At 39.4% G+C, this 26,375-nt stretch overlaps 1 protein-coding gene across 4 annotated transcripts in view; it reads right to left on the bottom strand.

Moving 5' to 3' along the window:
* The window catches only part of LOC121900990 (tensin-3-like), a 59,904-nt gene extending 34,564 nt beyond the window's left edge, over nucleotides 1-25,340 (bottom strand). For 2 of the 4 annotated variants that reach the window (XM_042417595.1, XM_042417594.1), the window contains exons 1-13: nucleotides 24,855-24,961; nucleotides 20,803-20,976; nucleotides 17,094-17,144; nucleotides 16,875-16,997; nucleotides 16,707-16,771; nucleotides 14,834-14,917; nucleotides 14,443-14,555; nucleotides 12,603-12,663; nucleotides 12,443-12,518; nucleotides 11,618-11,747; nucleotides 11,291-11,356; nucleotides 8,751-8,855; nucleotides 3,883-4,794 (exon numbers count right to left, since the gene is read on the bottom strand). In XM_042417595.1, coding sequence (XP_042273529.1) covers nucleotides 3,883-4,794; nucleotides 8,751-8,855; nucleotides 11,291-11,356; nucleotides 11,618-11,747; nucleotides 12,443-12,518; nucleotides 12,603-12,663; nucleotides 14,443-14,555; nucleotides 14,834-14,917; nucleotides 16,707-16,771; nucleotides 16,875-16,997; nucleotides 17,094-17,144; nucleotides 20,803-20,952 — 1,936 coding nt within the window. In that variant the 5' untranslated portion in view covers nucleotides 20,953-20,976; nucleotides 24,855-24,961. Of the gene's footprint in view, nucleotides 1-3,882; nucleotides 4,795-8,750; nucleotides 8,856-11,290; nucleotides 11,357-11,617; nucleotides 11,748-12,442; nucleotides 12,519-12,602; nucleotides 12,664-14,442; nucleotides 14,556-14,833; nucleotides 14,918-16,706; nucleotides 16,772-16,874; nucleotides 16,998-17,093; nucleotides 17,145-20,802; nucleotides 20,977-24,854 lie in introns of those variants that run through there. The other 2 variants (XM_042417593.1, XM_042417596.1) reach the window with 2 other exon arrangements.
* Nucleotides 25,341-26,375: the final 1,035 nt, after the last annotated feature.

Below are 26,375 nucleotides of genomic sequence, written 5' to 3' on the forward strand. Positions count from 1 at the left end.
TTGTGTCGGGACTTCAAAAGCATTCCTGATCGCTTACAAGTTCCTGCCTCAAAACATCCCCATGAAAACTACTGGACTCATAAACACTCTTCTGCATACACACACACACACACACACACACACACATTGTCACAGTAAATGCAGTGAAATATTAGAGTTACTGCTTCAAATATGCTCTTGGGAAATATCAATCTCCTGCCCTCCGACACACTCGCTGACCTACATACACACAAACACATACACTCCATTTCCTGAGTTCAAATTCCATGATTGGAGGAGAACTTGAAGACCTTTTCATTGACCTGATGCTGTAGAGAAATGCGAGGTCAGAGGTTAAATGTCAGCGGTAACGTGACCCTGCTTGGCAAACGGCCACGGGTCAGCGATAACCACCGCTGCCTCGGAGTGGCAGAGAGACCCTGACAGACATGATTCAGGAGCTGTCACGGCCGTTCTCATCAGCGCTCGGCTTGTCGGGGAGCTCCCATATGAACCGTCGGGCCACTCTGAGGTTAGCTTTGATGGAACAGCTGCTCTGTATGCAAACAGCTAGGAAGTGATTACATCACTCGCACACCTATGACCCGCAGTCTTCGAACAGAAAATTAATCAGGGACGGAGGTCACAGCAGAAATGTGCCTCTTCCTTCAGGCTGTGTCCCGGTGGATATGAGCGAGGATAAATCTGTCATATATGCCAGCTGGGTGAGAAGAAAAGAAAGTGCCAAAGAGGCAGCGCTGAGACACACGGGTCAAGAAAATGTTCAGGTTCAAGTTGTACTAGTCCTCGAGTCATATTAGATTTACTGTGTTTCAAAGAACATCAAAGGACGTACAGTAAAAGCAAGAACAACGATCGTGGATAAGTTTATTGCGTGTCACACTGCGCTCTGATCGCAATCTGTGTCGGAGTGTACGATATCAATTTGAGGCGTGTCAGATTGTGGATGAATGTGTGGTGAATCGGAGCGCTACGATGTTAACAGAAGAAAAGAATATAAAAGCAAGCACATGCCATCAGCGTAAGAATCGTAATGTCAGCGTACCGAAACTACCGATATTTACGCTCTAGTGACAGATGCCATCTAGTGGTCGTAGTAATTATGACCGGAGAAAAGGAGGAAATCAGATGACGTCAATATTTAGTGACAAAGACTGCGAAGGGAGGAGGTCGAGGTGGATAGATTAGTGATTCAACAGAACAGAGGACTTTGACACAGGAGACCGCTGTTCGTTTCCCGTTTCCAACTACGAGTCGAGTCTGTTCTTTAAAAATCCAAACTACAATCGTCCCTCAACCTTAACCATGTGGTTATTATTGTAACCATGACCACGAAGGTCGCCTAACTTTAACCCACACCACATGTTTCTTGAATTAAAGGGTTAGGGGGTTAGGGTTAGGGTTGACCCTAACCCTAAAAACAGATCATTTTAACCCAAACCATGATCTTTCCCTAAACCTAACCAAATGGTTTTTGTGCCTAAACCTGACCAGACCTTAACCACAGTGTTGTCACATCATAAAACATTATTTTTTAATAGTGATTTCTAATTGTTTTGGAAGATACAGATAAATGATGTCAACCTTCTGATTACTGACAATAGGGTCACCAGATTATAAAACGCTCCTGTGTTTCATTCACATGAGTCACATGATCAAACAACGTATTTGGTTGATTCATTTGGAGGATTTGTTCCCGTCTGCACAGCTCTTAAGTTTTCAAAATGTATCAAAGTCATGCAAACTTCTTTCTTTTTCTTCTTCTGCCAGTGAACTATGTGTCATTTCATATCATATTTAATGATGTCTTCAATGTTCATAAATGCATGAAAATGTATCAGGTGTTTGGGTGTGTTAGATCTCATCCTGTGACCTACAGATTCAGCTAACTTACACAGTAAAGCATTCAGTTCAACTTTAACTTTCGAAAACTCCATTTCTTCATCAGTATTTAAACTATTCTGTTATTCTTCAATCAGAAGTTACACAGCTAAATTATAGATCTAAATCTGCTTTGAGCTCTGTCTGACGAATTATTAATATCCCCTTTCACAGTGCTCCACAAGTGTCGTACATCATTGACCAAAGCTTTGCAGATAAGGAGGAACTCATTTAATCTCTTAACTTTTATCATATTTAACATCTTTAACTGCAAATCTGTACCTTCTGTAATCATGTCAGCGGATAATGTTTTTGATCACTTCATGATTAGGTTCACTGTGGTCGGAGGTCAAGTGGATCTGTCACTGCACATACTTTAATCATGTAACCTTTTCTGTCAGCTCTGTATATTTCCATTTCTAAATAAGACAGATCGGAGGGTAAACATGTCATTGTGTAGAGACCAGAGGTCCTGATTTTTTTTTTTACATTGCTTACATTTCAAGAATATCCACTACCTGTTTAATCAAACGCTTCCACCCTTTCAGCAAACACCACGCACACTTACAAACACACCTCCTGTAACAAACACAGATGCATGTCTCTCTCTCTCTAGTGGAGATTTCCACAATCAGCCAGCGCTTCAGTCCTTCAGTCCTGGTTATAAATGGTCCTCTGTGTGTGCAGGCTGAGCTCAGCTCTACAATATAACAAGTCCGGCCTGGAAGCTTCATCTGCCCGCAAACTTGTTAGCACAGGTGTATTTTTCTTAGTGTGGCTTGTCAACCAGTCGAAATGTCACAGTGGACTGTTGTGTGTCTCTGTGCAAGTAATGATGTGTAAAGGGAACTGTACGCTTTTATAATGCACTAAGTTAAAGGGTCAGTTCACCCAAAATACATACATATTTTATGATAATTATATGTAGCAATGCAGAAAATCTTGGCCTGAAGTGCTGAGGTTTTGTGAAATCTGCCTCTGAAACAACCGCTGACACCCCAGTTCAATTTAAGCGAATGGTATTTTGTTTGTGGTGTTCTCAGCACTGAAAAATTACAAGACTACAAGTCCACGCTAGCAGTTTTGTGAGTCTGTACAATGCTGCTTTGAGCTAAATGCTAACATCAGCTCACAAAGACAATGTTATTATACTGATGTTTAGCAGGTAATGTTTACAATGTTCTCCATCATAATTAAAGGTGTTAGCATGCTAACATTTGGTAATTCGCACTAAATACAAAGTACAACTGAGGCGGATGGGAATGTCATTGGCTTTGCAGGTATTTGATCATAAACCAGTATTGGACCATTAAATTTATGGCCAGATGATGGTGCAAGATAAAAAGTCAGAGGCTCAACAAAGTTGATTCATCCTGAGATGAACATAAATGTCTGAGCCAAATTTCATAGCAATCCACACCATAGTTGTCGAAACATTCCACTTAAACCCATAGATGTCAACCTCATGGCGGCGCTAGAGGACAAGTCAGGGGATCACCAAAGTCATAGGATTCATCATCTCAGAACCATTGATGTCTGCGCCAAATTTTGTGCCAGTACATCATGTAGATTTGGAGATATTTCACCGGATAAATGAAAAATATCATGGCAATCCATCCAATGGTTGTTGAGATATTTCACTAACCATCACAAAAGTCAACCTCACTGTGGGATTGTGGGAAAAGTCAGAGGATCACCAAAGTCGGTAGGATTCATCCTCTGAGGACCATGAATGTCCGTACAAAATGTAAAGGCAATCCATCCAGTAGTTGTTGAGATATTTTAGTCTGAATCACAGTGGTGGACCAACCAACCAACCAACTAACTGACATTGCCATCGCTAGAGCCACACTTTCCAAAAACTCAACAGCAATGTGTCTTTTTTTTTGTAATTTGGGAGAACTGAACCTTTAAACTGTCGGTCCTCTCCACTGTAAAAAGACAGGATAGTCTTCAGTATTAGACCACTTTAAACCATTATATTTATTTTATAGGTCTTACCGGTCAAATGGGTATTTCCTTTTTGGCTGAGGCCGTTGGTGTGGAGGGAGGCGGATCGTGACAGGGGGGTCGGAACGGGAACAAATGTGGGATCCAAATCCAGAATCAGCTGGTTCAGCTGCTCTATGGACTCATCAACGTCTGTGGTTAATGACGCCAACTCCTCCTCCTCTTGGCAAGACGAAGCGTGTGCATTGTCGACCGTGTCTTGTGTGATGCTGTGTTTGCAGTCCTCGTCCCCCAGACCTCTCTGCACCGCTTCCCTGCTGCTGAGCCCTCTCAGCGGCGTGTTGGGAGCTACCAGAGGTGGAGGCTTCGCTTTCCTCGCCCTGTTCGACCTCTCTTGCCCGTTTACTGGAATGTAGTTTTCAGTGCGAGCTTCAACCATCTGCTGCTGAACCCAGGAGTGAGTGGAGTACTCAGTTTGGGCTGATGCCTGCACTTCAGGCAGGTTGTCAGACGAGAGGGAGCAAATACTGCTCGAGCTGGGCATGTCTAAAGCAGAAGCTGCCACATCATCCTCATCATCCAATATATCAGTCTCCCTCTCGCTGGACGAAGCCTCTCCATTGATAGTGTGTCCCAAGCCAGACTCATCTCCAGTCATCTCCCCCTCCCCTCTGCTGGATGCCGCAAGCTCAGTCATGACCTCCAGAAGAGACTGAGCAATCTCAAATTCGACCCCAGGGAGCAGCTTCCCTGCCTGGGCGCACTTGTCCTCTGCAGCCCCTCTCTTCGGCTTGGCCCCGGGTGGCCCCTGTGAGGCAACAGACAGGCCTGAATCACTGCTGGCAGATGGAGTTCGGTCACTGCAGCTCGGGCTGCTGGCGGCCGGTTGGAACGAAGCTCCTTCCTTACTAGTCTTCTTCTTCTTCACTGTGGCATACAAACTGTCCAGGATATGAAGAGGAGCTGTGAAGACAAAATACTGTGTTAAGTAGAAGGTTTACATGTTGACAGAAGAGTGAAGACAGATGAAAACTGACCTACAGAAATGAAACCATGTGGATGTGAAAAATGTACATCACAGGGCACATGCAGACATATTCAAATTGGATATTTTATCCAAAAAATGGTCCAAAACATAAAGATATTCACTGTATGATAAAGAAAACTATTTACAACTGAGAAAACCAGAAAATATTCACATTTAAGAGGCTAGAACCAAATCATTTTTGGCATTTTTGCTTAAAAAAAGACAATGAATGATTATGAAAATGGTTGCATATTAATTTTCGGTCAATCAACTAATCAATTAATTGACTAATAATTTCAGCTCCAACATAAATTAACAACATAAGTTCCATCAGTCAAAGGTTTAGGGCAGCCTGAATGTAGCCTGAGAGGTAAAATCCAGGGCACCAATTCACAAAGATATGATGGTAACATTTGAAGGTGATGCAGATGAAAAATCTCTCTAATTTGAGAGATTTTAGCGAGTAAATCAAAGAACAGGGAGTTACATCCATGTATTCTTGCTATACATGACTCCATACCTGCATCGCTATCGTATATGATTCATTATGACACACACATAAACACACCACCTGTTGGACCACAGCCACGACTCCAGACACACTTCATGTAGATAAAACAGAGCCCCTTTGTGCAGGCTGGCGTGTGTATTTATGAATGTGTGTGTGTGTCACGCAGAGGACATATCTGTCACAGACGTCTATACCGGAGCTCAAATAGAGCTGATTACACACAAAAAACACACCGTCATACTCAGTTTGTTATACTTTAAGTGACCTTAGTAACAAGAGAACACATGTCTAAAAGTTGGAAACATGCTGTAAAATATTAAAAGAAAAAGTTATTTTCTGATAAAGGTTGTTACACTTAGATAAGATAAGCCTCGTACGGTGACTACAACAATACATACAGTGAATACCAGAGCTGTATGAGCACAGCTTCTTAAGTCCAGTGAGGCAATAAAACTAAAATACCAGACATGCATGTTAAAACCTCACAGCTGGTCTAATAGATCCTACACACACCCACGCACAGATGTATAGACAAGTACACTCACAAACTGATAAACACATTGCACAATATGAACATCAGAATTAACTGTTTCATTCAAAACTAGCATGCAAACTGTCATTACCAGCATCAAGAAAGCAGCTTACTTTACCAGCAGTCTCTGAGAAGTGAGTGAGTGAGTGGGTGAACTCTCACTATTCCCTCCGCAGACTAGAAACAGGATGGAAATACTTGCTGAAGTCTCCCTTCGGAGTCAGAGAAAGAGGAAAAGAGAAACAGATGACAAGCGCGGAAAGGAAAGAGGGGTGAGAACGAGGACGGAATGAGAAAGGATGAGGAGAAAGATAGAAAGAATAAAAGAGAGACAGACCATTTAAGTTGAAGCCTTCCTCTTCTGCTGCCGTCCTCTCTCTCTGTGTCTCTCAGGCTGCCACAGGAAAACAAGCAAAGAACATTCTTTCTCTTAAGGTGCTAACAGCCCCCCCTATGTCCCCCCACCACCACCACCCCTACTCTCTCTCTCTCTCTCTCTCTCATTCTCCTCTCTCATGTCACTCCTGCGCTCCTTCCTCGCCTGCTCCGTCCCTTCACTATGAATCCCCGCCTTCATCGTCACCACCGTTTTTTGAAATTAGCCTCCACTCCCTCCCCCCCTTTTTTCCTCCCCCTGCATCCTGTCCCGGCTGACACAGGTAGGCAATGCTGCGGAGCGAGTGTGTGTGCTCATGCATTTTTATGTCTTGAGGGGGAGGAAGAAGAGGAAGAAGAAGAAGACGAAGGAGGCTGAGGGGGTGGATCATTCACCAGCCAGCATGCACGCAAGCGTAACTACATATACAGGTGGAAGAGTTTGTGCAACACATGTAATGCACATTTAAGAAAAAAAAAAAAATAGAAACAGAAAGTACAAGGACCTTGACTTGAGCTGGCCAAATATGGAGAGGGGAATGTAAACATGGGGGGGGGGGGGGAGAGGCGGGCTCTGGAGAGACTTGTGTGCAGAAAGGGGGGATGGGGGAAACATATGAGGAGACAAATTGCAACCTGCAACTTGAACCTGGAGGAAACACGCAGAGGTAGAAAGAGCCTGCAGATAAAGGGAAGAGAAGAAAAGGTGAGAGCGAGGAGAGGTAAAAGAAGACCAAGATGAGGAGATGGAGCGATAGGAAGACGGGGAAAGGGGAGGGTAAAGTAGAACCACCTGTGGTCGAAAACAACATTCTTGCGACTGGCACTCTCATTACGCTCATGTGCGTTACGTGCGTGCTGGCGGTTAAAATAATGTGTGTTTGTGTTCGTGTGTACAGAGTCTGCGTATATGCCGCCTTTACATGCTACTTTTCCGCATTTCTCCCACCAATCAGCGGCCTGTCTAAATTACACGGCAGGCTGGAGCAGATTTAGCAGTGGCATAAAACAGCTGGAACCGAAACCTAAACCAGCCAGTTAAAGTGATTTTTTTTTCCTGCCGTCTGGATGTATGTTTGTGTGTTGGTGTTTTTTCTGTGTGCGAACGGTTATTCTAACTAAACGGAAACTCCTGAAAAACAGCCGCCCGTCTAGATGATTGCCGTTACACCCAGTCGCAGGAACGTCAAAGAGGCCTTTGTAACCACAACAGTTGTAAGCTGTCACACTGATGACCAGACAATTACCCACAAGGCTGACCACAGCGAAGGCCAGAGTCCAAACAGATCCTCTCAGAGACTGGATCTGCACCCACAGAGCCACAGACGTACAGTACATCAATAGGATTGTTTTGGCCATTCGGGGGGCAGAAAAACCCCAAAACAAGCTAAAAAAAACACACGTTTGACATATTATCAGCTTATAAAGTCAATGGGGCTAACATGTTAGCAAGCTGCCGGTGTTTGTGTCCAGCTGATGAATATAAATCCAGTGTTATCTCCTTTATTCTAGTCTCCACTGAAACATATCTGCATGTCTGTATGTACAGTAAAACCAAAACTATAAGCCAGAAGAGGCTAGAAAGACAGATTCATCCCTGAGATCAACACCTTTCACTTTTGATTCCTTCTTAATATAAATCAAATATTGGTTAGAGAACCTGGTTTAAAGGATTATACCCAAGTTTAATCATGTTTTTTTTTATATTAAAGCAGGTTTTTTTGTTGTTGTCAATGACTCACAACTCCAAGGAAGAACAGAGATGAAGTAATCTGGTTTACTATCAATCTCCTCTTCATTTTTCATGTTGGAATATTTGGAAATATCTGACCTTCTTAACCAGTCAAAACATGTCTTGATTTAGCTTCCTAATTGTAAATGTTTTTCTCGCCACTTCCTGTTGCTGTCATCAGCAAATGGAGCTTAGAGAATTAATAACTGTGCTCGACGGAAGCAAATAAACTGTCTTAACAAGTTTCGTAACATGAAAATAATATCTAAACGACAGAAGTTTTAAAAATCCATTAAGTGTTGCAATGTTACATAACACACAACTTTGTTTGCGCTGGATTGCAAACGCAGCAAGTTTCAAGAGTCCGTGAACTTATTTTTTCATATTGTGCAAAAATAAATGGAGGATAAAGGAAGATAAATAATCACCGGAAAGGCAAAAATTAATGATTTGTAGATAAAAACCTACAAAAACACTTGCTTTAAAAGTCTGAACAAAGCAGGGCTAGTCTGGCAAAGTTTTACTAAGAATGCACAGGACAACTAAAGGTCAGATTTATGTTAGAACAGAGCAGACAACTTTATTTATCTTCTCAAATGTTCCGTGTCTTTAGTCTAGTCTGATAATTGAGTCAGAGACCCCGCAGGAATTCCAAATAACAGAAAAAGAAAGTGAGAGAGAAAGAAGAATGTTTTAAAAAAAGGAGGGGAGATGAGGGGGGGGATTTCAAGATGCATCTCACCTGTTTCCAGAGAAGACGCGTCTTGATATGAATCTCTTCTAACCAAAGGATCCATGGTGTTGTAGTCCACCGTCACAGAGCGTCCGTTGTGCCAAAGCTCTCTGCCTGCACATGGAAACAAACAGTCCGGTTGACAAAAGAGGCAGCCGTGGTCAGGAGTCAGTTAAACAACAACAAGACACACACACACACACACACACACACACAGACGGGGACCTATGTACACAATAACATCAGCTGATTCCCAGCGCCAGATCCGGTTTCTAGATTTGATTTAAAAAAATAATGCAGCTTTTTAATGTTGGCGTTGCTTCAATTTCCTGGACGGACGTACCTGTCCATCAGAAACTGTGTGTCTGACTGTGAGCCCTGGTTTTTCCCCGCCTGTGTGTGTGTGTGTGTGTGTGTGTGTGTGTGTGTGTGTGTGTTCCCCCCCCCCCCCCCCCGCGCACAGTATCTACAATCTGAATTCCTGTCAGATGTGTGTGTGTGATAACCTCTCATATTGCTTCCTGCTGAGAAGCGAGGAGTGTGATTGTTCGTGCTGAGGAGCGATTTGACTGTGGGGGCCACCGTCTCGCCACAAAGCTCTGCAACACTGCCCCCACCTGGGTGACTGTTAGTTGAACTGGATGAGGAACTTTTTTCATTCATGCGTAGTGGGTGTGTGTGTGTGTGTGTGTGTGTGGGTGTCATACTTCAAAATGAGTCATTTCTGTCTCGTCTGCTTGAATTTAGAAACACAACGGTGAAGCTTCTGTTCATCAGCAGCAATTACAGCCAAAGTAATGTGTCTGTGTGCATGAGTGTGTGTGAGTGTGTGTGTGAGTGTGTGTGTGAGTGTGTGTGTGAGTGTGTGTGTGAGTGTGTGTGTGTGTGTGTAGTTCTGGGAGTCCAGCAGTGGTTTCCAATCTACGGGTCTAGATGCCTTCAAACGTCACAAGATGATTAATTAAGAGGAGAGGAAAGAAGAAAAAAAAACGTATTTCTGCAACACAAAGCTCAGCTTTTACTTATTTTTCTTATTTTATTTTACTTCTTCGAGACTCTAAAAAATAATATAAATCACTCTTTTTTTGAACTGGTCACAACTGGACCGACAGTTTGCATCCAGGGCAGATATTTCTTTATTTTAAGGAGTCTCAAGCCAAAAGAGTCGGGAGTTAGAGAAGGTTTGTTTAAGGTAAATTCACATTTTGGCATCACTTGTATTTTTCAGTGTAAGCTTTAAAGGGACAGTTCACTTAAATTACAAAAAAGAGTGACTGGCCATACAAATAGTTTGAAATTTTGAGATTTCACTGAATTAACTCTAATAAACTCCATGAAAGTGTTTCACAACCTGTCATAGTTTCTTGGAACAAATGACACAACAATGGAACATTTTCCTGTCAAAGCCCTGTTGTTACTAATGCTGGAATCAGACTGGTCACTTTGTCCGATTAGACAATCATAGAGTCATAATTTCATGCTGTGACTTGAGACACAGAAGATAACACATCGGATGCTGACTAAGTCTTTCCAGACTAGTGTGACACATATACAGCAGGAGATCTAAAAAAAAAAAAAAGGTGCCAGGAACCGACTGCATCAGGGTTTTATGAATGACAGTGAACCTGAAGAAAAGTTCACAGTAAAACCCTTCAACCAAAGTCAGATGGTTGCAGCTTCCATGAAATGAAATGAAACATTGTTGTAAGTTCCTATTAGTCAACATCATTAATTCTGTTAGTTTTGTAACATTCTGCTGTTTTTTTTTGTTGTTTTGCAGGATGTTGTGAAGGATACCAGATGCCGGTGTTGGATGTCTTCCACTACGACACACAACATCAGGATAAAACCAGCAGTTTTATCTCATTTCAATTCCTGGTTTCCCACGTCTGTCATGTTGAGCTATTATCGGTTGATATTGTGCAGTCCTTTGCAGCGCTCTGCCCTAATAAATAAATATTTAAGGTGTGCAGCTGTGCAAAGTCTGCTTATTGCATGTTCATTTCCCCCCAATGTTGCAGCATTTTACCAGGTTAATATTTTCAAGACTTGACATGTTTTTTGCACGTCGAGTCCGGTCTTGTAGCGATCGAGTCGGAGTCAAGTCTCAAGCCTTTATTTTTTAAAATGCAAGTCTCAGTCTTCAAGTGTGCAACTCTACTAAAATTAACAGTTATTGCATCGACAATCGCCAAATTATCAATTTTCAAGATCTGGTGATGTAAAAAAAAACGAAACAAAAAACTCACAGATCTTCTATGAAATGTTTTACATTAAGTTTTTTTTCTTTTCTAAGAATTTACATCTGAATAATAAAAGCAGAAATGTGAAAAGATGAGCCAATATATTTTGGATTCTGGGCCCAACATGAACTATAACATCTGAAACACATTGATACCTACATTCTTATTCTCTGCTGTGTTATCCCGTTCCAACAGCTTACATTGGTAACTTATGTTCATATAAATGCACGCTTCATTTTAAAGTCAAAGAAAAGAAAAAGACATCAATAAAAAAAAAAAAATCATTTACTGTGAGAAAGAATCTACCTGTAATCTTGTCAGGGCTGTCAGAAAGTAACAGCTCCACTTTTCCATCTTCTGGGAACCGAGGATCTGGAATATTAACAAAAAGATCAGAAACTGGGCATACTGGTCATGTTTCCATGTGTACTTCACACCTGCGCTCTAGCATAGCTGATATGAGTTCCAAGGTTATGTCAGGTGCACGGTATTTACATTGGAGGAGGGGAAAAGAACAGAGACGCTGATGGATTTATCAGTTACAGATTAAGATTGATAATATGGTGGAGTGAGCGTGATAGTCGCTGAGACAAGCGTTGGCTGTCTATGGCTATGGCAGCGGGTTATAAATACCTTCGCTGGCAGAGTCAAGGTCCGCCTTAGAGAAAGTGAGTGCACGTCCGTGCACGAGGCCCGTATGAAACTGGAGACGGAAGATGACCTGACGGCTGGCTGACCGGCTGTTTTTATCATAACAAACCACCTAAAATCAGAAAGAAAACAACACGGTGTACTGTACGTACTGCTGCGCTCTATGAGAGGCTGGATCACAGAAATGAATGCCTAATAATAAATAATAAAAATTTAATTCATATAGCACACTTCACACACAAAAGATGCAACACAGTGAGCTTCACAAAAGAGGAAAAATAAAGCTTATAGTGCAAAAAATACTAAGTGACTAAAATAATCAGTTATTTACAGAATTTTTAGCATCAAATTCCCTCTTTGTATTTCCTTGTTGAGCTGCAGTGGAAGTTTAGTAACAAAAAGAGGAACTTTGGCACTAAAAAGACTGAAATGTTGAAAAATATCTACTTGATTTGACTCATTTGGATGCTGAAGCTTCATATTATCTTCAGATAAACTTTTTGTATCACATCACTTACACACCTGACTTTCATTTTAGGACAGACTTGAAAAATTGCGAACTTGTCCTTTCATAAATATAGAGAAAACAAAAAGAAGAAAGTAGAAAAAAGACCTAAGTAAGTTTGTAAAATACACAAACTAAGAGTTGCAGCAAATTTAGCTTCTATCGGCTCCCTCTACAGGGGCTCCATTAGTAAATGTGATAGATTAAGTAATTAATAATAGTAATAATGATCTCTATTTGTCAACATAAAGGATAAAAATCAAGCATGAGTCAAATTAACATATGGACACATCAATACTGACCATGATGTCCCCTTTGAGCAGCTGAGCCGGCTGAAGCACAACATAGAGCCGATCTGTCTGGCCTCCATTAACGTGACTGAGGTGGAAATATAAACACACACGTTAACTGCTGCAACACTATACGATGTTAAAATGTGATATACGATGATGTTTTTCTTACTAGACTGCAGACGTGCAAACAGCTTGTTGACTCTGGTAGACTCTCAGGAAGAGACAACATCCTAAGAAAATTTTTCCAAAAGATGACATCATTAAAAACAAAATGAAATTGTCCAGAGGACATGTTTAGCTGTTCCAGACACAAGCTGACAATTTCAGGAGAAAAGTGGTTTAAATTATAGTAATTAAATGATGTGAGACACCTTCCTCCAATAGCAGATTTACAGCTTTTCAAACCAAAGACAGACAAATTCTGACAGTGTTACAATGTGACTGCTGCTAATACCAACGTCTGTAAACCAACTGACCAGAATATGACATAAAATGATGCAGAATACACCCACAGACAACCGGTACAAATAGATACCACACCTGCATGTGATAAATCATTTAGGAATTTAGCAGTTAGGAAAAGCAGCCAAAGCTTTTTGCATTTTCAAAACATGCATTTCACACATCAACTGACAACCAGTGCTTTTCAACTGATATTGTACAGTCTGACTCAGATTGTAAACAAGATTTTATTACTCATTTATGACTCATTTCTCATGCAGAGTGACAGATGCCTTTAAATCATGAAAGTAAGTACTTGAGACTTGTAATGAGCTAAGACTTAAAATGATACTTCACCAAGTTAGCATTGCATAACACTGTCAGACTCACAATGGACAATTTAAAAAAAATGCATTCTTATACAGTATGCATTCATCTTCTTTGTCAAAACTCGGCACCTACATTACCCACAATGCAGCTGGACTCATTTCACTCAACTGTAAAGATCCGGGTGTGTCAGGTGTGTTATGAGGAGCAGCTACAGAGGTCTGATAACTCTTCTAACTCCACAACCCCAGATATTTAAAATTTCCAAACTTGTAGTCTTCAGCCCCAACCAATATTGACTCAAGTGACATCACTTGAGGCAATTTATTCACACAGCTCCTTCTGGAGATACAAAACTACTTTTTCCTACATATGCAGTAATACTCCCCAACACCTGGAAACACACTTTGATGTGTAAAATCAGTGGAGTTCCCCTTTAAGACTTGAAATCCTTCGAATCTCAAGTTTTCTTTTACTGCAATAAACACCCAGGAGCAGTATTTAGAGATCTAAAAGACTCACATATTCACTTGCAATTTGCTTAAGACTTTACACATGACGTTTCCTGAGGGAACAACTCACTGATGATAAACAGGAACACATGCTTGACTTGGTTTACGCTCGTCCTCTATCGGTGAACAACACAGGCAATGGGAAATTATATTTAGAGTCTAGTTTATTGATGCCAAATTAGCAAAAAAAAAAAAAGTAAATAGATGTTATGGGGCTCACCTGTTATCTTTTATGCTGCAAAATGCTTATGGTGCAGAAATGACTCCCAATCAATTTGCAGAAATTCAATTTTTTTTTTGTGTGTCCCCTATGATGATAATCTGTCTGGTTTGTCCTAAAAAAAAGGTCTTTGCTTTCACTACCTTTGCTGATTAGGTGCCTCATTTTTATTGAATGAAAGCATGTTTCACCCCCTAAATTTGAAGACTGGATCAAGGAGGCACTGAATTGTCTCAAGCTGGAGAAAATAATACTCAACAACAATCTGAAAGCTCTTTCTGGATGATATAAAAGCTCTGATACTTGTGCGTGATGCTTTTCCCTTTGTTTTCTTGTTTTTCTCAGTTTTTTCTGTCTTTTTGTGTGTTCTTGTTTTCTGTAAATGTTAAAAATGTTCCTTTCAGGTAACTCAATGAACTAGTGTTCTACTTTAGAAGAAATGGAGCGTAAAACTTCTTCTATTTATCTGATTATTTCCCACAAATTCATATCAGGCATCAGCTGCTCACCTCCATCTGGTCTTATTTTGGGAAGACCGTGAAGAACAACACAGAGGAGGAATGACGGAGAGGGATACATCCTTAATCCTCCTTTCAACATATTCCCCAGCATCAACACATACCTGAAGAGCAGAGAGAAATGAATGCAGGTTGTTTAGTATCTTTAAAGACGTTATAACCTGAAGAAAGTGCGGTTGTGGTGCGAGTCTCCCTTGTTATGTAATCTCTTCGTAGCTTTATGACGGTGACTGTTTCACAGCAAGATAAATCAGGTGATTAGCGACATGAGGTCGAAAGTCACAGCAGATACGTCGGTCTCTGTCGAAGATCAGAGACTGAGAGCTGAACCACAGTTGACCTTTGACCTACAGTGATTCTGCTCAATCAAGTGGAATCTTACCGTTTTTGTGAGGGAGTCATCAGAGCGAGGAGCTTGTCGTTGTAGAACCTCCTCATGGCAAAGTGGTCAAGAGAAAGGTCTGCACTGAGAGAGACGTATATATTCAGATGCTGCGTTTTAAAGGGTCAGTTCAACCAAATTACAAAAAGAACATATTTCCTGGTGGTGGTATCTACAGATGCAGATAGTTTTGGTTTTATTTGCCCCGGTGGAAGATATCCATGTCTGAAATTTCTGTCTACATCCCAATAAAATAGAGCTGACTGTCAGGGGCCAGATATACTCAAAACAGACATGGACAGCAGAAACATATGGAGTTCTGTTTATATGACGGTGGGCTTCTGTATACATGTTTGACGGTATGTTCTTGGGCAGATTACGTCACTCACAACTTTTGCAAATTCAGAGAGAAGAATTTGGGCTCGACTCTGGATAATTCACAAATCTTTTCTGTTTGCACTCAATATATAGATCTTAATTAGCAAAAAAGCTTAATGAATTAGATCAATTCTTTAACAGACAGAAAAAACTTGCTTTTCAGTGTGTAGTTTTGTGTGTCAAGCATTTTTTTTGCATAGTAGGTTGTTTCTTAAAAAAAAAAAATTGCAACACCCTTTCTGTAAAATGTCCTAAATATGAACCGATAAATATCTGCAAATTACTCCAGGAACATTTCCAGGAAATCTGTATAAAATTAAAGGACCTGCAGAATAAAGTGTTACCACCCTCCTAACAGAACAGAAATTGGCCAACGTGAACACAATGTCACACTGAGTGAATGAAGTTCATTTAAAGGGCAGTTCAGTCTGATTATAAGGCTACGATTATACCAGGAACAAGAGATGCTGCCGTTGAAATAATCATATTTCAATCCAGTGAACACCACCAACAAAATATCATTTACCTCCCTGGTTTTAAGGTGGAGGAAGAGTTCCTGAGGAATAAATATCCCAGACAAAAATCTGGACAAATAAAACCAAAATTATGTGCATGACTACATACCAGTTATGTAATTTGAAAGAACTGACCCTTTAAGAAACAGTTGTTATCAGATTAACACCCATTCACAAACTTTTTGCATATCTGCACTCACTCACACAAGCAAATATCTCAATCTCTGAGGAACAATGGTCACAGTCAGGGAGTCAGCTGTTCGGCCATGAACAACACACACACACAAACACACACACACAACAGAACCAACAGTGTGGAAATCAACTTTCTCTTCTCTGCTTTTCTAGTAAGTCTCAAACTGACCTTTTACATCATCCCATGAGATGTAGCCAAACAGGGATGTGTGTGTATATACATAGATGATATGTAACCGCATAAACGACTGAGGCTGTCGTGTTTGCTTTGAAAATCTTAAATCAACAACGTTCTGTGTCCTCTGCAGGCTCAGACTCTGGCGCGCAGGTAAATTAAAAGTGCATAAATTCACCGTTGTCTAACAGGAACAAGATCCCTGCCCGAAAATCAAATAAAAGTCTAGTTCAAAGTCTCTTCAACAAACCGCCGTGCCCTTTGCCTGGTGGAGACGTACAGTAGATCAGCCTCTGTTCGCACTGTCTATTGTTCAGACAGCGTTCTTTGATCTGCAAACATGTCCAAGACTGAATGTCAATATTGCGTCATTACTTTACAGTTACTGTTCCCTTTCTTTATATGATATATCTACACAGAATACTGATGATTATTTTATGTTATGGGATATATATCAAGAGAAGAACTTGTCAAGATACAGAAGTAATCAATCAATGAAATCCTAGAGGCTGAAATGTTTGATATATGTAGATGTATTGTTTCTCCCTAATCATTCTTTATCCATATAATACTTGGTTAAATTCCCTGTTGCTTATGGCATCAGTGTTACCTGGCTGACTTGTTGCTTAAGTGGATGTAAGAAGCCACCAGAACTCCGATCAGGCCTTTACCTCCCTGTTGAGGACAACCACAGAAACAGGATGAATGAATATCACACACCTATGATACACAGAAAAAAATAACACGTAATTGTCGGTGCGTAGAGAGGTTTAGTTACTCTGCAGTGTAACACCAGGACATGCTTCAGGTTGATCTGCAGCCAGCTGTCCATTGTCGTGCACACGTTGAGGATCTGATCCAGGTTTGGGGCTAAAGGATCCACCCAACCTGTGTCCAAAACCTGACACACACAAACAAACCACACACATAGACTGTCATAAACCTCACACTTCACCCGCTAACTTCTCAAACACGTCATGTGAAGTGTTGTCATTACCTTGTGGTTCATTCGGGTGAGAGTGTCGCTCTTCTGTGAGAGGTTTATAAGCTGAGGAGAAAAAGTTGTTTGCATGAGAAGAGACAGAGTTAAATGAGGGTAGAGTAGTATGAATACTTTTACAGCACTTTTAGTTTTTGAGATACCACCTTGCAAACATTCCTCCCGTAGACTTTCTGTCATGGACTCTGTTTTTGGACTTTTTGTGTTTTTGGTTTTGTTTGTTGCAGATGAGAGATTGTAGTGTTGTTTGGGTATTTGAGTTATATTCATGTTTATTCTGTGGCAGTTCTATGCAGGTCAGTTTATTAAGAAGAGTTTTGTGTCTTCTGGGTTTTGGGTTTTTTGCTGTGTTTCCTCCTATGTTCCTGTGCTTGCTCTGCCCATCATCATAAATAAACCTTTGGAGAACAAAGTGTAAATGCATATATTTGGAGAAGGTTGTAGTAGTAGTAACTGTTGCCTTATCCCTTTCCTCTGGGTAGGGGGGTATCCTGGACCAGCTGCAGTGAACTGCTGCCTTCCAGGACCCCCCCGTGCTCATGGGTGCAATTGGGAGTATCTGTCAGGCACCTGGGACCAGCCACAGCTGGCTGCTGCCTTCCCAGCACCCTGGCCACCGTTCCCACACTCACCCGCTTCCCCAGAAGAAAACCGGGACCAGCTGCTAAACTGCTGCCTTCCAGGACCCCCCCACCCCCACCCCCCACCCCCCACCCCCCCAAAGTACTACTTACTAAATGCCATTAATTTACTGCAAAACTAACATTGTGTCTTGCTGTTGCTGAAATTAACAGTTTGTTGCTGCTTTTATAAATACAGCATAAAACTGTTACTCTCTACTTTTACAGAAAAATACTGTCGAAAGAATTGTATTGTTTATTACTGTTAATTTGCACTTTTCACAAGTGGCATACTTACAGATTTTTACTGTAAAATGCAAAATGTATGATGTACTACTCGACACACTATTGTGTAACTGAGTGTTACACAGTGAGCTTAAATTTTGAATATTTTTTGTCCACAAACCTTGTTACTTGACATAATTACTCATTGACAGTATTTACAACAGTGAATAAACAGCGGTTTATAAACAGAATAGAATAAACAGACAAATTACACAACTTCAAGGTGTTTCTTTCAAACCATGTCTCGTTTTATTAACATTTTAAATGAATGATGCTAAACATTTGTACACAATTACAAAGTGATAGAAAAAACAAAGCATGGAACTCATTCAGGTAATTAAACATTCAAAAGTTATTTATAAAAAGTAAATAGCAGTAGTGCAATCTGTCTGAACATTGTACACAAAGACATAAAACAAAAAAAATATCAACATGCTCCTCTAATGGGATTCTTTCCAACAAAGGGAAATATATCAGAGAAGTCAGAAGCAAATTTATTTGATACTAAATACTTCATAGATATTATTACACCCCAACAAGACTCAGTAAAATGGGAAAGTTTTAATGGGTGTATGTCTGCAGGGAGCAGCCTTTGATGGTTTGGTACAGTACATCTGTAATTGTTTCCATGAACTAATTAATGCTCATCACATTATTGTAACCAAATAACTGCCTCATATATCAATGTCTCATTGGTTACCTGCCTGTTTGATTGTTTTTTAATTGGCATTTTCTATAAAATTCACTAAAAAAAACCTTACATTAAAAAACCATGCTCCTCTAACCCTATTTATAAGGGTTTGTAGTGAGTGAGTGAAAGACTGAGAAAGTGACGGAGTGAATGACAGTTACTATGAGTGGCTAAGAGACTGATTGTGTGGGTTTGATGACTTAAACAAAGAAGTCCCACTCACAGTTTCTTTAATAGACTTAACACACAAGGGCTGACTGATGTCGTCTTTGTCTGTATGACTTTCTCTGTCTTCAGTGAGCGGACTTTGTCCCGTCCTGCCGGGTTCATCCCTATGAACCGCCTGGAAAACAAAAAAAGTGTGTTCAAGGAGGGTTTTATTTATTAAATTATCATTATTATTATCATTATATAGCACATCCATTCTTCAGTTGTTAGCATATAAAACAAAGTAAAATGAAACTCACCGTGTAATTTGGAGCAGCAGATCTTTGGGTCTTCGGTTGGTGTTATTTTAAAATTCTGAATACCTGCTTGGAAGTTATAATTCTGTTTTTATAACAATAAAGTGGCACACTAGGTTTACTGCAACATTCTCACTCCTTTTTTAACAAAAAAAAAAAAACATTTATACAATTGAACCTGAAGCTACGTCCCTGTCTAATGTCCTTTACACTTATCTGTGTGTTGACATGTATATAGAAGCTGGTCACATAAATGTGTCAAAACACCAGAAAGCAGCTATTGTATTGGGATGTCAGATAATTAGTTACATTTTGTATTTAAAAAGTCACTTAAGCATTTAACTGTGAAGTCCTTGTTAACTGTTATAATGAGGAATTAGGACTGTAACACAATCTAGAAAACGCATTTCCTGCAGAAAATGCATGTGAATACTGACAGCTGAAATGAATCGCAAAGCACTGTTGAAAATCCAGAAATCTGAAATGAATTAAATTTTAAAAAGCTGAAAGCTCAAATGCATCGCACGGCGGCACTGCTGAAAAACCTGGAAGCTGAAATGTAAAAATGGCAACACTGGAACTGTATTACTTAAAGAAGCTAAGAGTTGAAATACATTGATAGAAAAGCTGGAAGCTAAACTTTAACACTTTCAAAGATGGAATAAATCGCCTGAAAAGGCTGAAAGATCAAATGTTTTGTATTAATATCACGCAGATGAACTGAATTGCTAAACATTTTGGAACAGAAAAGGCATCGGCCTAAGTAACCGAGAGTTGCAAAGTATTAATGAAAATGCAGAAATGGGAAATGAATTGCATTATTATTATTATGATTATTATTATTATGCATTATCTAAGGAATCTCTGAGCTGAAGTGCATTGCTGTCGCTATGCAATGCATTGCTAAAATGTTGAAAAAGCTTAATATTTTAAAAAGTATAAAAGGTAGAAAAAAGTTGAATGGATGCAGAAATGTCCACGAAGAACAAGTTTAACATTTGAATGGTTATGAAGAAGAAGTAGTCAATCAAAATAGATACAGAAGCTACACAAGCAGCTCTATAAGTGATGCTAACAATGACAATCTTAACATGCTAATGACCATACCGGTTTAGCATGTTAGCATCGTTAAAGCATAATAAACACTAATGGGGAAAGCTTTGCAGATATATGAGCACAAACAGAAGTTTTGTACACATTTAAATTTTGATCTCCCTAGATGAAAAGTCAGGGAATCACCAAAGTCATTGGGATTCATCCTCACAGGACCATGAATGTTTGTACAAAGTTTCAGTATGTAGTCCATCTGAGTGTTTGAAATATTTCAGTCAGGACAAAAGTGGTGGACTGACCAACAGATAAACACTTACATCTATACAGTCACATAATCAGTTTGGAAAAGAAGAAAAAAAAATCAAAAATTGGAATAATAATAAATTTAATGTGATATTTGAAGCCAAATAGAAATGTTATTATAAGAAAGATAAGTGTAATAAAGCTGTAGATTCAGTCTGCATCTTTTGTGTTGTATTGTTTTCTGTTGGGATTAATTGCCTTTTCTATTGTTTTGAGTATTTATGGACTGAAATTGACTTCAAATAAAACAAAACCCTCTCCGACGTGCGGCTCTACTCGACTCATCTCACCATGTAGTTGTGTCCATGCTTGGACTGCAGCATGGGAATAATTTCTCGCAGGTTCTGCAGGTACGTCTCCTCGGGACATTCAGGAGGACAGAATATGGTGATGATGCGTTCAGTGATGTAGGTGAGATCGATTCTGCGCTGTTTTTCCATGACTTATGTCAATCACATGGATATCTGTAGAGACAGAGGAAGTGAAACGCAGGATGTGAGAATGAAAGTCATGGAAAATATAGAGAAGTGAGCATTTTCACTCCAGATCGGCAGATGTTTGCAGAGCATTTTATCTGGGCGTGTGTGCCGTATCAGCTGGAACTCCAAATAAAAAAAAAAAAGCTGATCTTAACCTGCACAGCGATATTTGAGTTCAAATGCGGTCAGCCTTAATAATCCCAAAATCCTTTTTACGGGACGTGATGCTAAAACAAAGTGGGGGAAATGCCAAAAAAAAAAAAAAAGAGGAACTGCACTAAAAGCTTAGTCACTGGATCTCCTCATTGAGCTTGTGACCAGAAAAGGGATGATGATGATAATGAGTCACAGAAGAAAGATGCTGCCCAAACACCAGATCATAACCGTGTTACTCATCACCCAAAACCACCAAACTGCAAAACAGCTCTGACAGAAAATGTGTCTGATTGTTCACGCTTAGTGAGTTGAAATGTGAACACTGTGTCTGTGTTGTGACATCCTCCCACATTCTTCCGTAAACCATCGAAAAGATAATTCTGTGCTAGCTGGGTTTTACGTTAGCATCCGGACCAGAGCTGTTACATGCATGTTAGTGCACGTCTACGGGAGCAAGATCAACAAGAGAGTGTGTAAAGAGAGAGCAGTGGTTAACCTCGCCTTCACCCTGACCATGTGACCGCAGCACAGTAAACAGTGATACCACCATTTTCACCAGTAGAGGAGTAACTGGTTGCTTCCCACAGAAATGACATTTACATCAGGTTTAATCCTCTCAGAGCTTCCTGTTTCATCTCAGGAGTTCAAATGTATATTTAGGAACCAAAGTTTTACTTTTAGTCCCCCTATTGAGCATTTATAGGCTATATATAACATTCAATAAATGGTTTATAACACACTGTAATCTAATTATAAGCAGATATAAGTGTCTATTAATGTGTTTGTCAATATCTATAACTCCACCTGTAGATAGCCGTGAACGGAGGCTTCTGTATAAACAAAAAGTGAATGTCAATATAATAAAACACCTGTGATAATATAAAATATGTCGTCATAGGAGACAATTACTGACAAATGCTGTACATTAGTAGACACTTAACATGTCCTGATATCTGCTAACATTACAGTAGGTTATAAACCATTTATTAAATATTTGTTCACAGCTTATTAATGCTAAATAAGGGGACATGAAGTAAAGTGTTACCAGATAATTAAAACATTATTTTTACTATTTTATTATTTTATTATTTGTGCAGATGCATTTTGCAGACGGATCATTTTGGGAGCAGATAAAGTACCAGTATGAAGTGAAATGATGTGGTTTAGGAGTATTTGTTTTATGCACACACACACAAATTTATGCTTTCCAGACAGTCAGGAGAACCTGATCCATGCATTATTAAATGATGGTGCAGTGTATGTGCTGTAAGGAATAATAAAGGATGACTTATCAGACAATCAGTGTCAAAAATCACAATCAAAATGTTTTAAATTTTAACTATTTTAAATATAATAACTGTCTTGTTTTTATTATTATTTATCAGATTATATTATATTATGTTACCCTGTACCTGATACTGAATTTATTATTTTAAGTCTAGGTGTGTTTTAGACATGTTTAGATGTGTGTGCGTGTGTGTGTGTGTGTGTGTGTGTGTGTGTGTGTGCGTGTTTGGCTGTATCACGAGCTCCCTCTACAATCTAAGTTCCTAATGGACAAATAATCTGAATTGAATTTGACTTTGAATTTTTATTATTTTGTTGATTCATTCGTACAAACTACACTCATAAAAAATAACAGAATTGTACATTTGGGGGTCCAAAAGGTTGTACTTATACAATACTTTATGTTGCCCTGTCTTGCAAGTCTAGTTTGTATCCCTATAATTTCTAGGTATATTTTGCTGATTCAGAGTACAGTACATACTGTATTTGTAACTAGCAGTCTCAGGACAATCAGTGTGTTCCTTTTTTCTTGAATTTTCTCCTTTTCCTTCCTGTTTCAGTAGAAAAAGTACCACAAACACAGCTCGCTGTATGACCTCAACAGCTTCCCATCCCAGGCTAAAGGTATTGCTGCCAGGGATTGAATCAGAAATCGGAAAAGATAAATCTGAGGGGTCATGAAAGGATTAACTGGACAGGAAAGCAGAACATGAAATTATGTTATTATATATGTTTTATGACTATTTTTCAAACATTAGCTTCTTGTTTGTGAATCACTTGATAATTTGACATCTTTAGCACCCTAAATGTACTCAAATAACACCGAAAAATCACAGCACAGGTTCACATAATAACCTGTAATAAAGGTTCTCAAGTGGATAAACCTTTGTTCTGAGGAGTCACAAGCCAAATCAATCAGTTTACTTTAGTATTTGTACCTTTATGTCATAAAAGGTTTTATTTTGTAAACTACATTGAATGAAAAGCTGTACATTTTGTGCCCCTTATACACTCGTTAAGTTACATAGGTGAAAATCTTTAAGCATGCCTTCCTCCTGTGTCTGTTTTTGAGTGTACTTGCTGAAAAAGTTGACAGGGTTGGGCAAACACAGCAACTCGATCTTAATGAGTGACTAGTCTCCAATTATGTATTTCTGGTATGTTTTTTCATTCAACATTTCTAGACTGCTGCAATCTAAATTTGTCAGCGCTCCGCCTGAGGAACCAAAATAAACGGAAGTGTGTGACTCAACTACACACACACACACACACACACACACACACACACACACACACACACACAGATACATATACACACGTTGCTATAGGCAGAGCTGCTTAGCAGCAGAGGTCCTTGAGCTTAAACGAGCCACATTTAATTATAGTCCTCATTTCCCATTTTAAAGGAGGGCATACCGAAATGGATTATCCATCTTTGTTTCTTTCTTTTGTCTCCTTTTGGCACTGACAAAAATCCAAATGCCACCTTAAACGCAGCAGGAACAGAGCTGTCATTTAGTATTTAATTCACATGACAAACCGTCTGAAATTGAAAGTGATTGTCCAAAATACCAGAAATGAAATTGACTGCAGAATGTCGCTGTGATTGCTATTGGTTTGCCTGTGATCCTCCAGTGCCCTACTCCATCTTCTCCATTTAGGTCCCCTTCTTCTCTGTTCTTCTTTTTCCCTGAGTGCTTTTACTTTACACAGTAAACTAATCTCCCTTCAGTCCGTCCGATCCACAAAGAGCCTCCTTATTGAATTATATGATCTTATTTTCTCATGGAAATGTTGAATTAAATCCTCCAGTGACATCAGGTAATTTCATTTTATTCTACTTGTTTCAAGGATATCTCAATCAATTACTGCTCTATCTAATTAGTTTCACGTCACTTCATTGGAGGGAATCTTTACAGCGAGATCTGCATTTGGAAATCAGTGTAATTATCACACCCCCCACCGGTAGAGCGTTTCACTTGTCCCAAGAAAAGTAGGCTTTTAAGACTTAATGCAAGATTAAATGACCTCTTAAGATGCACTGAGTCCCAGTGGAAACACGTCTCCTGGGGGTTCAGTGTCTTAATGTGTCAGTAGATTAATCTCCCTCTCAGCGCATCTGCAGGGAGACATTTTTTCACTGTTAATCCCCCCAAGATTTACCATCCATCATGTGTCCCTTCCACTTACTGAACAAAAAAATTTGGATTATTGCCACCACCATTAAGATTCAAGGGGAGGAGAAGCTTTATGTCCAGTTTGTCTTACATGAGTGAACACTGAATTGCTGAAAAAGAAAAGGAAGGAACCTCTACTGGGAGCAGATGAACCTTAACTCAAACTTTACTGTAAATCTCAAGGAGTGACTTTTATTCAAACATCACAACTTAAACATGATAACAGATAACAGAAAGGCTTACCTTGGCCGCTGTTTCAGTCAACAAGAAGTGAAAAACCACAGCAATATATGAAGCCTGATGAGTGAAAGTCTGTGTGTGTGTGACTGCAGTAGAGAACGAGGTGGAGACTTGACAGAGGGAGGGAAAAAGAGAAAGAGAGCAAGAGTGAGAGCATGATAAACTATACTGTAACTGCCTCTTGCACTTTGCCCTCTGTTGGACTGCAGTATGACAGCAGTTCACCCTCAAGTGCTTGTGAAAGTGACAAAGACCAAGACAGCTACAACAATCTGACAGCTCTCTCGACAGCATTCATTAACACAGACAGTAGCTGATTAAAGTCGACTTGATCTTTACTTTATCTGCACTCCAGGGTCTTTAAATTGGGGCAGCAGAAAGAGGCAACGTTTTAATGTCAAGGACACACAAATTGATGTGTTTTTTTTTTATTTTTTTATCATAGACTCTCATCTGATAAGGGAGAATAGATAGATAGATAATTTGCAGCAGTGGTGAAATGTAACTAAGTACATTAACCTAAGTACCGTATTTAAGTACAAATTTGAGGTACTTGTATATATATATCTTTTATTTCCTTTTTCTGCTACTTTATACTTCTACTCCACTACATTTCAATTTACACTTTTTATTCTTTACTTTATATGCAGATTTTATGCTTTGTTGTGGATTAAAGTACCAAATAAAGTAGTTTAAATTCACCATGACCCACTACACAAGTGCTGCCTACACACTAATGCATCAGCAATGATAAATAATTAAAATAATATATAATAATGTAATGCTCACAGGGGCCATTCTGCTGCATATTGAGTACTTTTACTTTTGATAATACTACTAACATACTCCTGATAATACTTTGACTTACTTTACTTATTTTGAAAGCAGGATTTTTACTTGTAATGGAGTATTTTCATATTATTTTATTGCCACTTTTACTTAAGTAAAATATGTGAATTCTTCAAGCACTGACTCGTAGATGGTGAAAAAGTGCTTTCTTTACTCAACTTCAGGTGGTGCAGTTTTTATCCCACTCGGTGGCGCCAGAAGACGAGTTACTGCTCTTATGTGGTTACTTATTGACAACAACTGTGTGGCTCAAAAATAAATATTCGGATAAGATTGAATGTCATGAATTTACCAGGTAATTTCAGGTCACAAAGTCGGGGAAAACCACTTCCTTTACAGGAAAACTGAGCTAGTTAACTAAGTAACGCAACTGTAGTATGTGTTGCTTTCATATCTCCGTTTAAGCTCGTAATTCGTGGCTTCTATAGTTAGAAGAAATGGGCTCGGTGTTTGTGTTGATCAACATGTATTGTGGTGCATCTTTTCTTTTATTATATTTATGAAATATCAAAATAGCTGACAACACAGATCCACTGTATTAGGGCTGCAACTGACGATTATTTTCATTATCGATTAATGTGCCGATTGTTTTAATAATAATAATAATCATTATACATTTAATTTGTACCGCACTTTCCATTCATGGTGAAACTCAAAGTGCCACAGTATTAATAA

Source organism: Thunnus maccoyii, chromosome 7 (genome assembly GCF_910596095.1).
Source record: "Thunnus maccoyii chromosome 7, fThuMac1.1, whole genome shotgun sequence".
Lineage (NCBI taxonomy): Eukaryota > Metazoa > Chordata > Actinopteri > Scombriformes > Scombridae > Thunnus > Thunnus maccoyii.